The sequence below is a fragment of the Leucoraja erinacea genome, chromosome 41 (assembly GCF_028641065.1).
Source record: "Leucoraja erinacea ecotype New England chromosome 41, Leri_hhj_1, whole genome shotgun sequence".
NCBI lineage: Eukaryota > Metazoa > Chordata > Chondrichthyes > Rajiformes > Rajidae > Leucoraja > Leucoraja erinaceus.
In genome coordinates this window covers 1,789,969-1,804,092 of record NC_073417.1, presented here as the reverse complement: position 1 = coordinate 1,804,092, position 14,124 = coordinate 1,789,969, and the positions used below count along the sequence as shown (strand labels likewise).

At 47.9% G+C, this 14,124-nt stretch overlaps 1 protein-coding gene across 1 annotated transcript in view; it reads right to left on the bottom strand.

Annotated features, from left to right (window-relative positions):
• Nucleotides 1-14,124, bottom strand: part of LOC129714803 (teneurin-3-like) — a 282,436-nt gene that overhangs the window by 16,689 nt on the left and 251,623 nt on the right. Inside the window, 3 exon segments of the mRNA XM_055664649.1 lie at nt 4,086-4,321; nt 6,387-6,562; nt 11,933-12,807. Of these exon segments, the coding sequence (XP_055520624.1) occupies nt 4,086-4,321; nt 6,387-6,562; nt 11,933-12,807 (1,287 nt within the window).

Genomic DNA, 14,124 nt, shown 5'->3' with positions numbered 1-14,124 from the left:
GTGGTAAGCACGTAGAATGAACGTAGCGGGTACGTCGGAGCTCGGGGACGTCTCTTAGCGGCTCGTAGCGCTAACGGCAGGTACTCAGGTTTTTCAACATTGAAAAGTGTCCACGAGAGCCCCGAGTACTTACGAGCGGCCATTACCGTAAATCTCTGAGTTCGAATCAGGGCAAACTCGGGAGAACTCTTGAATGAACTCGTACAGTGGGACAAGGTTTTAATCCAGGCTTTACCTCCCCCCTTGACTCCATCCAAGGAACCAAGCAGTCGTTCCAGGTGCGACAGAGGTTCACCTGTATCTCCTCCAACCTCATCTATTGCATCCGCTGCTCTAGGTGTCAGCTGCTCTACATCAGTGAGACCAAGCGTAGGCTTGGCGATCGCTTCGCCCAACACCTCCGCACAGTTCACAATAACCAACCTGATCTCCCGGTGGCTCAGCACTTCAACTGACCCTCCCATTCCGAATCTGACCTTTCTGTCCTGGGCCTCCTCCATGGCCAGAGTGAGGACCACTGTAAATTAGAGGAGCAGCATCTCATATTTCACTTGGGCAGTTTGCACCCCAGTAGCATGAGCATTGACTTCTCTAATTTCAGGTAGTCTCTACATTCTCCTCCCCTTCTCAGCCCACTGGCTCCACCTATTCCTTTCTTCTTCCCCCCCCCACCCCCACATCAGCCTGAAGAAGGATTTCAGCCCGAAACGTTGCCTATTTCCTTCGCTCCATAGATGCTGCCTTACCCGCTGAGTTTCTCCAGCATTTTTGTCTACCTTCAATTTTCCAGCATCTGCAGTTCCTTCTTCAAGAGCTTTCTGGCAAACCTCCTCTGCACCCTCTCCAAACTAAAGTGTTGATGTCGTCCTACATTGACGAACTGCTCATCAAACAGCCCAGTTGTTTTCTAAACAGCTTTAATCAGGAATGATTAATTCTTCCTTGGTACCGATTAGCCGCCAAGGGTTCTTGATGGAAGTGAGAAATGAGTTGAACTGTCTTTCTTTATACTAATATGAAGCCTCACTTCAGTCAATTCCCACTCTACATTAAATTGCTGCAAGCTGACATGCTGATTACGATCAAAGATTGCCTCTTACAGCTCTTCCGAAGATGCCTGTCACCCCGTGCACCGTTTACATGGTTAACCATTAGAGTTGCTGCCTCACAGCGCCAGAGACCCGGGTTCAATCCCGACTATGGGTGCTGTCTGTACGGAGTTTGCACGTTCTCCCCCTCCGTGAACTGCGTGGGTTTTCTCCCCGAGATCTTCGGTTCCCTTCCACACTCCAAAGACATACAGGTTTGTAGGTTAATTGGCTTGGTATGAATGTAAAATATTGTCCCTAGTGTGTGTAGGATGGTGTTAATGTGTGGGGGTCGCTGGGCAGTGCGGACATCGGTGGGCCGAAGGGGCTCTTTCTGTGCTGTATCTCTGAACTAAAACTAAAAAGGTGACATTTTGACACTCTCCATGTTCTCCAGAGATGCTGCCTGACCTGCTGAGTTACTCCAGCACTCTGTGAAACGTCACCTATCCATGTTCTCCACAGCTGCTGCCTGACCCGCTGAGTTACTCCAGCACTCTGTGAAACGTCACCTATCCATGTTCTCCACAGATGCTGCCTGACCCGCTGAGTTACTCCAGCACTCTGTGTCTATTTTTTGTATACCAGCATCTGCAGTTCCTTCTTTCTCTATGGCATGATCTGCTTGGATTGTAAGCAGCACAATGATTTTCACGGTTTCTAGGGGTACTGATTGGGGATGATCAGCCATGATCACAGTGAACGGCGGTGCTGGCTCGAAGGGCCGAATGGCCTACTCCTGCACCTATTGTCTACTGTCTATAGTAAACCAATAATAAAATATCAAAAAAGAAAAACCAATTTCATCTCCATTGTCTTAATTTAGCCTTAACCAATTATCGTGACAGGGTGGATTTCATTGCCACAGACGGCGGTGGAGGCCGAGTCTTCAAAAGTATATTTTATTGAGAGGGTGGTGGGTGCCTGGAACATGCTGCCAGGGTTGGTGGTGGAGGCAGACACGATAGTGGTGTTTAAAAGATAGGATCAAGGGATGCCACAGACGACTGTGAAGGCCAAGACATTGGAGATTGGGAGGTACTTGATTAGTTTATTGTCAGGTGTGCCGAGGTACAGCGAAAAGCATTTTGTTGCGTGCTAACCATCCAGCAGAATGACAATACATGATTACAATCCAGCCATCCACAGTGTACAGATACATGATAAGGGAATAATGTTTGGTGCAAGGTAAAGCCGGCAAAGTCCGATCAAAGTCGGAAATGTTGCTGTTGGAGTAGAGTTGTGAATTTGTGGAATTCCCTGCCACAGAGGGCAGTGGAGGCCAAGTCACTGGATGGATTTAAGAGAGAGTTAGATAGAGCTCTAGGGGCTAGTGGCGTCAAGGGATATGGGGAGAAGGCAGGCATGGGTTATTGATTGGGGACGATGAGCCATGATCATATTGAATGGCGAATGGTGCTGGCTCGAAGGGTCGAATGGCCTCCTCCTGCACCTGTTGTCTATGTTTCTATGTTTCTATGTAAAGGGTCTGTCCCACTTTCACGACTTATTTCACGCCCTTTTTTACTCGTGGACATTTTTCATCAGGGTTGAAAAAAGCCCCGACCTACTTGATGCCACGAGTACCTACGACTAGCACCACGGCCTACCCACGCCCTCGTGACGTCCACGCTGTGAGTATGATTCAAGGGCAAACTCGGCAGAGGTCGTGAATTAGGTGGTGAAAGTGGGACAGGCCCTTTACTCGCCTGGGTTGTACGGCATCTTGGAAGAAAGGCCAAGTAGCTTATGACGGTGCCCACTTACATGAGCGGCACGGTGGCGCAGCGGTAGAGTTGCTGCCTCACAGCGCCAGAGACCCGTGTTCCATCCTGACTACGGGCGCTGTCTGTACGGAGTTTGTACGTTCTCCCCGTGACCTGCGTGGGTTTTCTCAAAGATCTTTGATTTCCTCCCACACTACAAAGACGTGCGGGTTTGTAGGTTAATTGTAAATGTAAAATTGTCCCTAGTGTGTGTAGGATAATGTTGGTGTGCTGGGATCGCTGGTCGGCGCAGACTCGGTGGGGCGAATGGCCTGGTTCCGCGCTGTATATCCAGGATGGCAGGACTGACATACGATGAAAGAATGGGTCAACTGGGCTTGTATTCACTGGAATTTAGCAGCATGAGAGGAATCGGGGGGTGGAAAAATTACAACCTTCACATGGTCCGCCCTGTTTCGACTAATGCAATCAACTCGACATGCACAGATAGAAGATCAAATAGAACAAGTTGTCCTACAACTTTAGGCTGTGCACGCCACACAAAAGAAGAAGAAAAAGAGGAATCTTCTGGAAACATATAAAATTCTTAAAGGATATGACAGGCTAGATGCAGGAAAATATTCCCGATGTTGGGGGAGTCCAGAACCAGGGGTTTAAGAATAAGGTGGAGGCCATTTAGGACTGAGATGAGCAAACACTTTTTCACCCAGAGAGTTGTGAATCTGTGGAATTCTCTGCCACAGAAGGCAATTGAGGCCAATACACTGGATGTTTTCAAGAGAGAGTTAGATTTAGCTCTTCGGGCTAACGGAATCAAAGGATATGGGGGGAAGGCAGGAACGGGGTACTGATTTTGGATGATCAGCCATGATCATATTGAATGGCGGTGCTGGCTCGAAGGGCCGAATGGCCTACTCCTGCACCTATTTTTCTATGTTTCTAACTAAACTAAACCATCAAAAGTTATCACAATGTTCAATGGTACTTCTAACCAACTAAACTGACCACAGGAAGGTAGACAAAAATGCTGGAGAAACTCCATGGACGAGACCCGAAACACCACATATTCCTTCGCTCCATAGATGCTGCCTCACCCGCTGAGTTTCTCCAGCATTTTTTGTCTACCTTCGATTTTTCCAGCACCTGCAGTTCTTTCTTAAACAAGTTGGCCACAAGAGTTGAGTTGCTTCTTGCTACCTTCTGAAGGTACCTGCTTCCACGCTGCGTCTCTGCACTAAATTGAGGAAAAGATGTTGAGCGTTGAGTTTACCCGTAGCTTGCGTCCGAAGACGCTGACCTTCCCCCTGGCCTGCTCCTTCCTGAAGCGCCACTCCACCAGGTTCAGGCTGTTCTCCAAGGGCAGGGTGACGTTGCGCCTGGCGATGATGGGGTTGACCGTGCCAGCCAGGATGTGGGGCTCCGTCTGGAAGCTGGTGTCCATGCCGTTCGCGTACATGACGCGCAGGGAGCTGTCGTAGCCCACCTGGTAACTGTTCCGCAACTGGTCTGAAACACAGCAGAAACATTCACCTTCAGCAAATTGACAGGATACCCGAAGCTTAGAAGTGTCTCCCTGGGCAAGAGTATCTTATTGTCAAATGTCCCGAAAGGGAGGTCCTTCTGCAGTTGTATAGTAAGTAAGTAAGTAATTTTCATTTATATAGTAGGTATGTTACAAAACCTACCTGAATCGTGGTTGAGAATCTGCCCCACCCCTTGTGTGTGATTTTGGCGCTGTTTAGAGGGGGCGGGTTTAAAACGCGATTTTTACTAGGCTATTGCAATCGAAAATGTTCAGCCTAGTAAATCATTAACGGAAAATCGCTGAAAGACCCTGTCGCAAAAGGTATTATTAGTTTTTATGGCCTTGTATAATAGTTATAGTAGTTTAAAAATCACTCTCTAAACCCGCGACCTCTCGCAGCCCCAGGGTTTTATAAAGCAAACAATTAAAGGTATGTACCTTATTTTTACATTAAAAGGGGCTTCTTAAGAACCCTGTATATAAAGTTTTCCATAGTGAGTAGCTCATTTTGGGCTCTTTATATCCCGCAGTATTTTTCTGGGCATTTGAGGCACAAATCCAGCGCAATGTGAACGTTCTAAACCAGCGCGTTCACAGGAACCCACTAGAAAGCTGATTTTAAAATGGACTTTAATTTACAGCAATTGAACACTAGAAAATTCCTTCAATTTGGCCTATAAATTAATGTAAATGAGATTTTAAAATCATGTTTTATTGTGAATTATTTATGAATATTATTTGGACACTTAGGCTATTTAAAAATGTTAATCATTTATTAAGAAATGGATAGATGTTTAGATTTAGTAATTGAAGTTTGAAATTAGCTACAATTGGGTAACTAACTAATTATATGCTTTAATTTCAGGTCATCCAAGTAAGATTATTTTATATTTGTTTCAGAATGCTTCAATCTATGATAACTGAAAATTTCATTCAGTTCTCTTAATTTTTAAGAAGGTTATGGGCTTTTGACTGTCCACGATCACAGCTTTTTTGTTATGTCCATAGAAAATCAATAGGGAACAAGATGCTAATTTCCGAGTAGGAAAATGGCCATAACTTTTTTATTACTTTAGATATGAAAGTGAATTAGGTGCCAAATTAAACTTATTGTTATGCTTTATCTGATGGGATAAATTGCAGACTTGATTTTTTAAATCTCAAAATTTTGTAATATTGCTATATATAGCACTTTTAAATCATCATGTTGAAGCCAAAGTGCTTTACAGAGAAAAATATTAGATTACCATACATCGATATAAAATAAAAAAGAAAGAAAAAAAAAGACACAATATACTATAGGATTCAACATGAAAGGGCCCTGGTGAGACCACACCTGGAGTATTGTGTGCAGATTTGGTCCCCTAATTTGAGGAAGGACATTCTTGCTATTGAGGGAGTGCAGCGTAGGTTTACAAGGTCAATTCCCGGGATGGCGGGACTGTCATATACTGAGGAAGGAGCGGCTGGGCTTATATACTCTGGAATTTAGAAGGATAAGAGGGTGCCTTATTGAAACATGTAAGATTATGAAAGGTTTGGACACGCTAGAGGCAGGAAACATGTGGGAGTCCAGAACCAGGGGTCGCACACAGTTTAAGAATAAGGGGTCAGCCATTTAGAACGGAGACGAGGAAACATTTTTTCACACAGAAAGTGGTGAGTCTGTGGAATTCTCTGCCTCAGAAGGCGGTGGAGGCCGGTTCTCTGGACACTTTCAAGAGAGAGCTCGATAGGGCTCTTAAAGATAGCGGAGTCAGGGGATATGGGGAGAAGGCAGGAACGGGGTACTGATTGGGGATGATCAGCCGTGATCACATTGAATGGCGGTGCTGGCTCGAAGGGCCGAATGGCCTACTCCTGCACCTATTGTCTATTGATATGTGAAGCTTAGAAGTGTCTCTCTGGTCAAGAGTATCTTATTGTCAAACGTCCCGAAAGGGAGGTCCATCTGCAGTTGTACGGGGCCCTAGTGAGACCACACCTGGAGTATTGCGTGCAGTTTTGCTCTGAGAACTTCCGATCTCATGACTTAGTGTATTGTACCTTGAACAAGAGTGTAGAAGGCATCCACTGATGAAAGGTTGGTTGTGATGGTGACGTCATCCTCTCTGCTGGACGACTCGATGTTCACCGTGATCGCCTTCTCCATCTCACCCTGGAGATTGGACACCACCCCGGTGGGGAACGTGACATTAGTCAATCGACCCTCACTGTCGTAGCTGGAGAAAAACAAATTAAACAAAAAAAAGAGAATTTAAAATTTTCTTCCTACACATTTAAATGCAAACTTTTTCATTTCTAAAAAAAAAACTTCTCGTTCACTTCTCATTCAGGTGCGGCGTGATGGCGCAGCGGTGGAGTTGCTGCCTCACAGCGCCAGAGACCTCGGTTACATCCTGACTACGGGTGCTGACTTTTTAGCTTAGTTTAGTTTAGAAACGCAGCGTGGAAACAGGCCCTTCGGCCCACCGGGTCCGCGCCGACCAGCGATCCCCGCACATTAACACTATCCTACACACACCAGGGACAATTTTTACATTTTACCAAGCCAATTAACCTACAAACCTGCACGTCTTTGGAGTGTGGGAGGAAACCGAAGATCTCGGAGAAAACCCATGCATGTCATGTGGAGAACGTGCAAACTCCGTACAGATGGCGCCTGTAGTCGGGATGGAACCCGGGTCTCTGGCGCTGTGAGGCAGCAACTCTACCGCTGTGCCACCGTGCCCGTCTGTATGGAGTTTGTACGTTCTCCCCATGACCGGCGTGGGTTTTCTCCGGGTGTTCGATGTTCAAAGGCATTTTATTGTCATGTGTACCGAGGTACAGTGATATTCCTATTTTTGTATACAGATCAGTGGGTATCAGCAATGCAAGTTTGTAGGTTATTGTGCTTCAGTAAAATCATAAATTGGCCCAAGCGTGTCGGATAGTGCTATTGTGCGGGGATCGCTGGTCGGTGTGGAGTCGGTGGGCTGAAGGGCCTGTTTGTGCACTCAACTCGAAACTGAACTAAACTGAAGAATGGTCTAGACCCGAAACGTTGCCTATTCCTTCTCTCAATAGAAAATGGACAATAGACAATAGACAATAGACAATAGGTGCAGGAGTGGGCCCTTCAAGCCTTCAATGTGATCATGGCTGATCATCCACAATCAGTAGCTCGTTCCCAACGGAGATGAGGAAACACTTTTTCTCACAGAGTGGTGAGTCTGTGGAATTCTCTGCCTCAGAGGGCGGTGGAGGCCGGTTCTCTGGATGCTTACAAGAGAGAGCTCGATAGGGCTCTTAAAAATAGTGGAGTCAGGGGATATGGGGAGAAAGTAGGAACGGGGTACTGATTGGGGATGATCAGCCATGATCACATTGAATGGCGGTGCTGGCTCGAAGGGCCGAATGGCCTACCCCTGCACCTATTGTCATAGGGTTTAGCACCCAATCCCAGTTGTGGAGACATTGGTATCGTTGTCTCGTTGTAGGACACTGATCTTCTATTCTGGACTCTAAATCATGTATTATGTTTTTTATATATAATTTATGATGCTTGTAAGTAATTTACTAAGCTTTTATATGTATTTTATGGTGTTTTTATATGCAATAGATTTTATGTAATGTTGTCTCTCGTCTGGACCTTGAGTCAGAAATAAAAGTTTAATAATATGTTTGCAGGTAACATTTGCAAACATCACGGGAATGTCAATGGAGTCAATAAGAAAATTGACCTTAAGAATTAACAAGCAAGTTAAAACAGAGTGCTGGAGTAACTCAGCGGGTCAGGCAGCATCTGTGGAGAACATGGATAGGTGACGTTTCACAGAGTGCTGGAGTAACTCAGCGGGTCAGGCAGCATCTGTGGAGAACATGGATAGGTGACGTTTCACAGAGTGCTGGAGTAACTCAGCGGGTCAGGCAGCATCTGTGGAGAACATGGATAGGTGACGTTTCACAGAATGCTGGAGTAACTCAGTGGGTCAGGCAGCATCAGTGGAGAACATGGATAGGTGACGTTTCACAGAGTGCTGGAGTAACTCAGCGGGTCAGGCAGCATCTGTGGGGAACATGGATAGGTGACGTTTCACAGAGTGCTGGAGTAACTCAGCGGGTCAGGCAGCATCTGTGGAGAACATGGATAGGTGACGTTTCACAGAGTGCTGGAGTAACTCAGCGGGTCAGGCAGCATCTGTGGAGAACATGGATAGGTGACGTTTCACAGAGTGCTGGAGTAACTCAGCGGGTCAGGCAGCATCTGTGGAGAACATGGATAGGTGACGTTTCACAGAGTGCTGGAGTAACTCAGCGGGTCAGGCAGCATCTGTGGGGAAGTGCTGGAGTCACACATTACTCCGGGTCGAGGGTCATGTTTTTGTGGAGGGGGCGGAAAACAAGCTGGCTGGAAAAAAAGTAAAGGATGGCAATTTTCATTCGGAGAATAGAGGAATCGAGAACTAGAGGAGATAAGTTTAAGTGGAGCGTGGGGGGGACGACAATGGGGACCGTCGTGAGAGCCGCTGGGAGAACAAAGGGGGACTGGGTGTGGGGGGGGGGGAGTTTGGAATCCTCTGCCCAGGTGATAAGTCTGAATTTGCTTGTTCGTTTGTCCCGGTGAAGGTGGCAGCCAGACAGCAGTCGCCTGTTCTTTTTCTTTTTGTTTTCAATCGACAATAGACAATAGACAATAGACAATAGACAATAGACAATAGATGCAGGAGTAGGCCATTCGGCCCTTCGAGCCTGCACCGCCATTCAATGTGATCATGGCTGATCATCCACAATCAGTACCCCGTTCCTGCCTTCTCCCCATATCCCCTGACTCCACTATCTTTAAGAGCCCTATAGAAACATAGAAACATAGAAATTAGGTGCAGGAGTAGGCCATTCGGCCCTTCGAGCCTGCACTGCCATTCAATATGATCATGGCTGATCATTCAACTCAGTATCCCGTACCTGCCTTCTCTCCATACCCCCTGATCCTCTTAGCCACAAGGGCCACATCTAACTCCCTCTTAAATATAGCCAATGAACTGGCCTCAACTACCCTCTGTGGCAGAGAGTTCCAGAGATTCACCACTCTCTGTGTGAAAAAAGTTCTTCTCATCTCGATTTTAAAGGATTTCCCCCTTATCCTTAAGCTGTAACCCCTTGTCCTGGACTTCCCTAACATCGGGAACAATCTTCCTGCATCTAGCCTGTCCAACCCCTTAAGAATTTTGTAAGTTTCTATAAGATCCCCTCTCAATCTTCTAAATTCTAGAGAGTATAAACAAAGTCTATCCAGTCTTTCTTCATAAGACAGTCCTGACATCCCAGGAATCAGTCTGGTGAACCGTCTCTGCACTCCCTCTATGGCAATAATGTCCTTCCTCAGATTTGGAGACCAAAACTGTACGCAATACTCCAGGTGTGGTCTCACCAAGACCCTGTACAACTGCAGTAGAACCTCCCTGCTCCTATACTCAAATAGGAGCTATCTAGCTCTCTCTTGAAAGCATCCAGAGAACCGGCCTCCACCGCCCTCTGAGGCAGAGAATTCCACACACTCACAACTCCCTGTGAGAAAAAGTGTTTCCCCGTCTCCGTTCTGAATGGCTTACTCCTTATTCTTAAAAGTGTGGCCCCTGGTTCTGGACTCCCCCAACATCGGGAACATGGTCATCTATGTCGAGCTGTCCATTTAACATCTTAAATTTTAAAAACGGTCAAACGGTGAGCTTTACGTCAGTCTTGGAGAATGTTCCACCTCAGGGATTTCAGAAGTTTGCCAAAGATCGGCGCTGGGTCGCGCATCCTGGGCCATCACCCACGAAGACGAACACAATTCTAAAGGGGCCTGTGCCACTTGCCGATTTTTTTCGCCGGCTGCCGGCATCATTGACTGACGTATGTGGTCGCCGAAAAATTCGCGGCGTGACCACGCACGGTGTTATTTCAAGCGTTGCAACATTCTTTTGTTGCCGCTGGATTTTGAAATGTTCAAAATCTTTTGGCGACACTGATATTACGCCGGCAGTCGCCGAAAGAATTCGCTAAGTGGGACAGGCCCTGAAGCATTTCTGCAAGAACATTTTCTGCAATCTTGCTGCAAAGACCGTCTTGGACTTTACCATCATTGAACATTTACCTTCAAATTAATTCCCATGCACGCACACCCATATTGTACAAGGCTTTTAATGAAGCAGATTTAGTAGTTGGAATGCAGCCAGTGTGATATATGGGAGTCTTTCTACTCTGTTTTCACACATGCAAGTTCCCAAATTATCAGACTCATTACTAAATCTGTTCACTAACATCTTTTGTAAACCAAATGGGATTATTTATATAGCACATTTGAATGTCTTTTGCCTGGTATGCTTTGCAGAATGTAGATCTTTAAGGGCCTGTCCCACTTGTGCCGTCAATTCCGCAACAAGCCGGTAGTGACGGACGCACGATGGTCCCGCGAGAGTCATGCGCGTCATCATGCGTCCGCACAGCCGTCTGGAGCACGTGACATCATTTGAAGATGGACACAAAATGCGGGACCGGCAGCATCTCTGGAGAGAAGGAATGGATGATGTTTCGTGTCGAGACTCTTCTTCAGTCTGAAAGAAGGGTCTCGACCAGAAACGTCACCCATTGCTTCTCTCCAGAAATGCTGCCGGTCCCGCTGAGTTACTCCAGCATTTTGTGTCTACCTCCAATCGTCTTGGCCCCGCTCTGGGAGTAGAAGTGGGAGTAGAAAATCGAAGGGAGACAAAAGTGCTGGAGAAACTCAGCGGGTGCAGCAGCATCTATGGAGCGAAGGAAATAGGAAACGTTTCGGGCCGAAACCCTTCTTCAAACCCTTCGGGAACATGTTTCCTGCCTCTAGCTGTCCGAACCCTTAATAATATATGTTTGAATAAGATCCCCTCTCCTATTCCCGTTCCTTCCTTCTCCCCATATCCCCTGACTCCGCTATCTTTAAGAGCCCTATCTTGCTCTCTCTTGAAAGCATCCAGAGAACCGACCTCCACTGGCATGGACAATGGGCAAGTTGGGCTGAAGGGGCTGTGTCCATGTTGTCTGATTCTTATGACCTGACCACCAGTGGTGCTGTCTCTGTCTACGCGCTGTAAGTACCAAAGATCCTATAGCGGAGCAAGATAGACCACTACTGCTAAATGCAATGGGCTGACGTGTAGTACGCAACGGAGCGGAACGTGGGCCTTTTCTCCATCCATTTCAGTAACCCAACCCGACCCGACCCGACCCGACCCGACTCGCAGTGTAATCAACGTTGAAGGGGAACAGTTTGTGTTCATAAATTAGAATTCTGAAAATGAGGAGAAGATTTTTACCAAATAACTTTGATTTCTACGAGGAGGTTTCCGTAACCGGCTTCCGTCTCTGCACTAGTATCTTTGCTCCGCTACGGGATCTTTGGTGCGGAGACGGCAGCCGGTTACGGAAATGGGGCTGCAAATTACCCATGAACCTGCCCACGACCGTACCACGTCTTTTTCGTCGAGTGGTCTATCTTGCTTGCTATAGGATCTTTGGTAAGTACCATCGCAAGTGGGAAATAACTCAGTGCCTGGATGGAATATTTGATCCAGGAGGAGGAGCCTTACTTGAAGAACGTGGTCCAGCCAGTCTTGTCACTCTTGGTGGCCAGGAGGCCGGTGTAGGTGTGGTAGGTGAGTAGGACCAGCTCCTGGCCCTGGGCGGTCATGCCCTTCAGGCCACCGGTGGTGCTGATGGTCAGCCAGATGACCTGGTTGTCGGGGGACACGATGCGGACGGGCATGCGGTTGGGGTCGCGGCGGATGCGCAGGGTGTTGCCGTTGTTGTCGATGACGGCCGTGATGTCGTTCTCGTTGCTGTAGGTGAAGTTGTAGAGATGGTCGCCGGTGATGAGGCTCTGGGTGTACTGGTGCGTGCCGTTGGCGTCGAAGATGTACAGCTCTTGCTCTGACGGCGACGCCACTTTGTAGACGTTGGCGGAGGTCAGCAGCGGCTTGTTCTTGGAGGCGGCCCGGATGCGGATGTTGCCCATGTCGGCGATGTAGAGCGTCCCGTCGGGGCTGACGGCCAGCGAGGACGGCGAGTTGAGCCTGGCGTCCTTGGCGTAGCCGTCGCCCGTCTGATAGCAGTCGCAGTTGACGTCGTTCTTGCAGTCGCAGTCGGACGGCGCCCCGGCCAGCACGGAGATCTCCCCGTCCGTGGTCACCTGCCGCACCTGGTTGATCTTCTTCTCGTCGGTCTCGGCGATGTACAGCACGCCGCTGTAGGACACGGAGATGGCGCTGGCCGACTCCAGCGTGGTGTGCACGGCGCGCTTGCCCAGCGAGTACTCCACCCCCGGCACCTGGCAGTGCATGGGCCGCCCCGCGGCTATCCGCACCTGGTGGTTGTCGCTGATCTGCAGCACGATGTTGTTGTCCAGCACGTACAGCGAGTTGTCCATCGGGTTGATGGCCAGATCCGTCGGCCACTCCAGGCGCACCTGTAGTCAGAAACACACACACACTCAGTATCAAGGGTCAAGGAATACGCCATTCAGCCCTTCGAGCCAGCACTGCCATTCAATGTGATCATGGCTGATCATCCACACTCAGAATCAAAGGTCAATAGACAATACGTGCAGGAGTAGTCCATTCAGCCCTTCGAGCCAGCACCACCATTTACTGTGATCACGGCTGATCATCCACACTCAGAATCAAAGGTCAATAGACAATACGTGCAGGAGTAGGCCATTCGGCCCTTCGAACCAGCACCACCATTTACTGTGATCACGGCTGATCATCCCCAATCAGTACCCCATTCCTGCCTTCTCCCCATATCCCCTAACTCGGACAAAAGATCTCAGAGAAAAACCCACACAGGTCAATGGACAATAGACAATAGGTGCAGGAGTAGGCTATTCGGCCCTTTGAACCAGCACCGCCATTCAATGTGATCATGGCTGATCATCCACAATCGGTACTCCGTTCCTGCCTTCTCCCCATATCCGCTATCTTTTAAGAGCCCTATCTAACTCTCGCTTGAAAGCCTCCAGAGAATTGGCCTCCACCGCCCTATGAGGCAGAGAATTGCCACGGAATAGAGACATTATAGACAATCGACAATAGGTGCAGGAATAGGCCATTCGGCCCTTCGAGCCGTTGAGATTGAATTATTGAGTCATAGTCGTAGAGTTGTGGAGTCTTACAGTGTGGAAACAGGCCCTTCGGCCCAACTTGCCCACACTGGCCAACATGCCCCATCTACACTAGTCCCACCTGCCTGCGTTTGGCCCGCATCCCTCTAAACCTGTCCCACCCAATTGCTTCTTAAACGTTGCGATGTTTTAGTTTTGGTTTTAGAGATACAGCGCGGAAACAGGCCCCTCGGCCCATCGAGTCCGCACTGACCAGCGATCGCCCCGTACACTAGTCCTGTCCGATTCGGACTGTCTAACCTTTATTTGACATTCCATGGAAATTGTGGATACTCCAGTCAGCACAAAAATACGAATTTACTATTTTAATCTGAAGAGGGGTCTCGACCCGAAACGTCACATATTCCTTCTCTCCATAGATGCTGCCTCACCCGCTGAGTTTCCCCAGCAATTTTTGTCTGCAGGCTAAGACTTAATACCTTCAAGTGCTGGAGGATGAGGGGTGATTGTATAGGGGTCTATAAACTCATGAGGGGAATAGATAGGGTGAATGCACGGAGTGTTTATGGGAATCGATAACCCGAAGAAGTAGATTTAACAAGAGGGGAAAGATTTAATAGGAATCTGAGGGGCAACTTTTTCACATAGAGGGTGGTGGGTGTA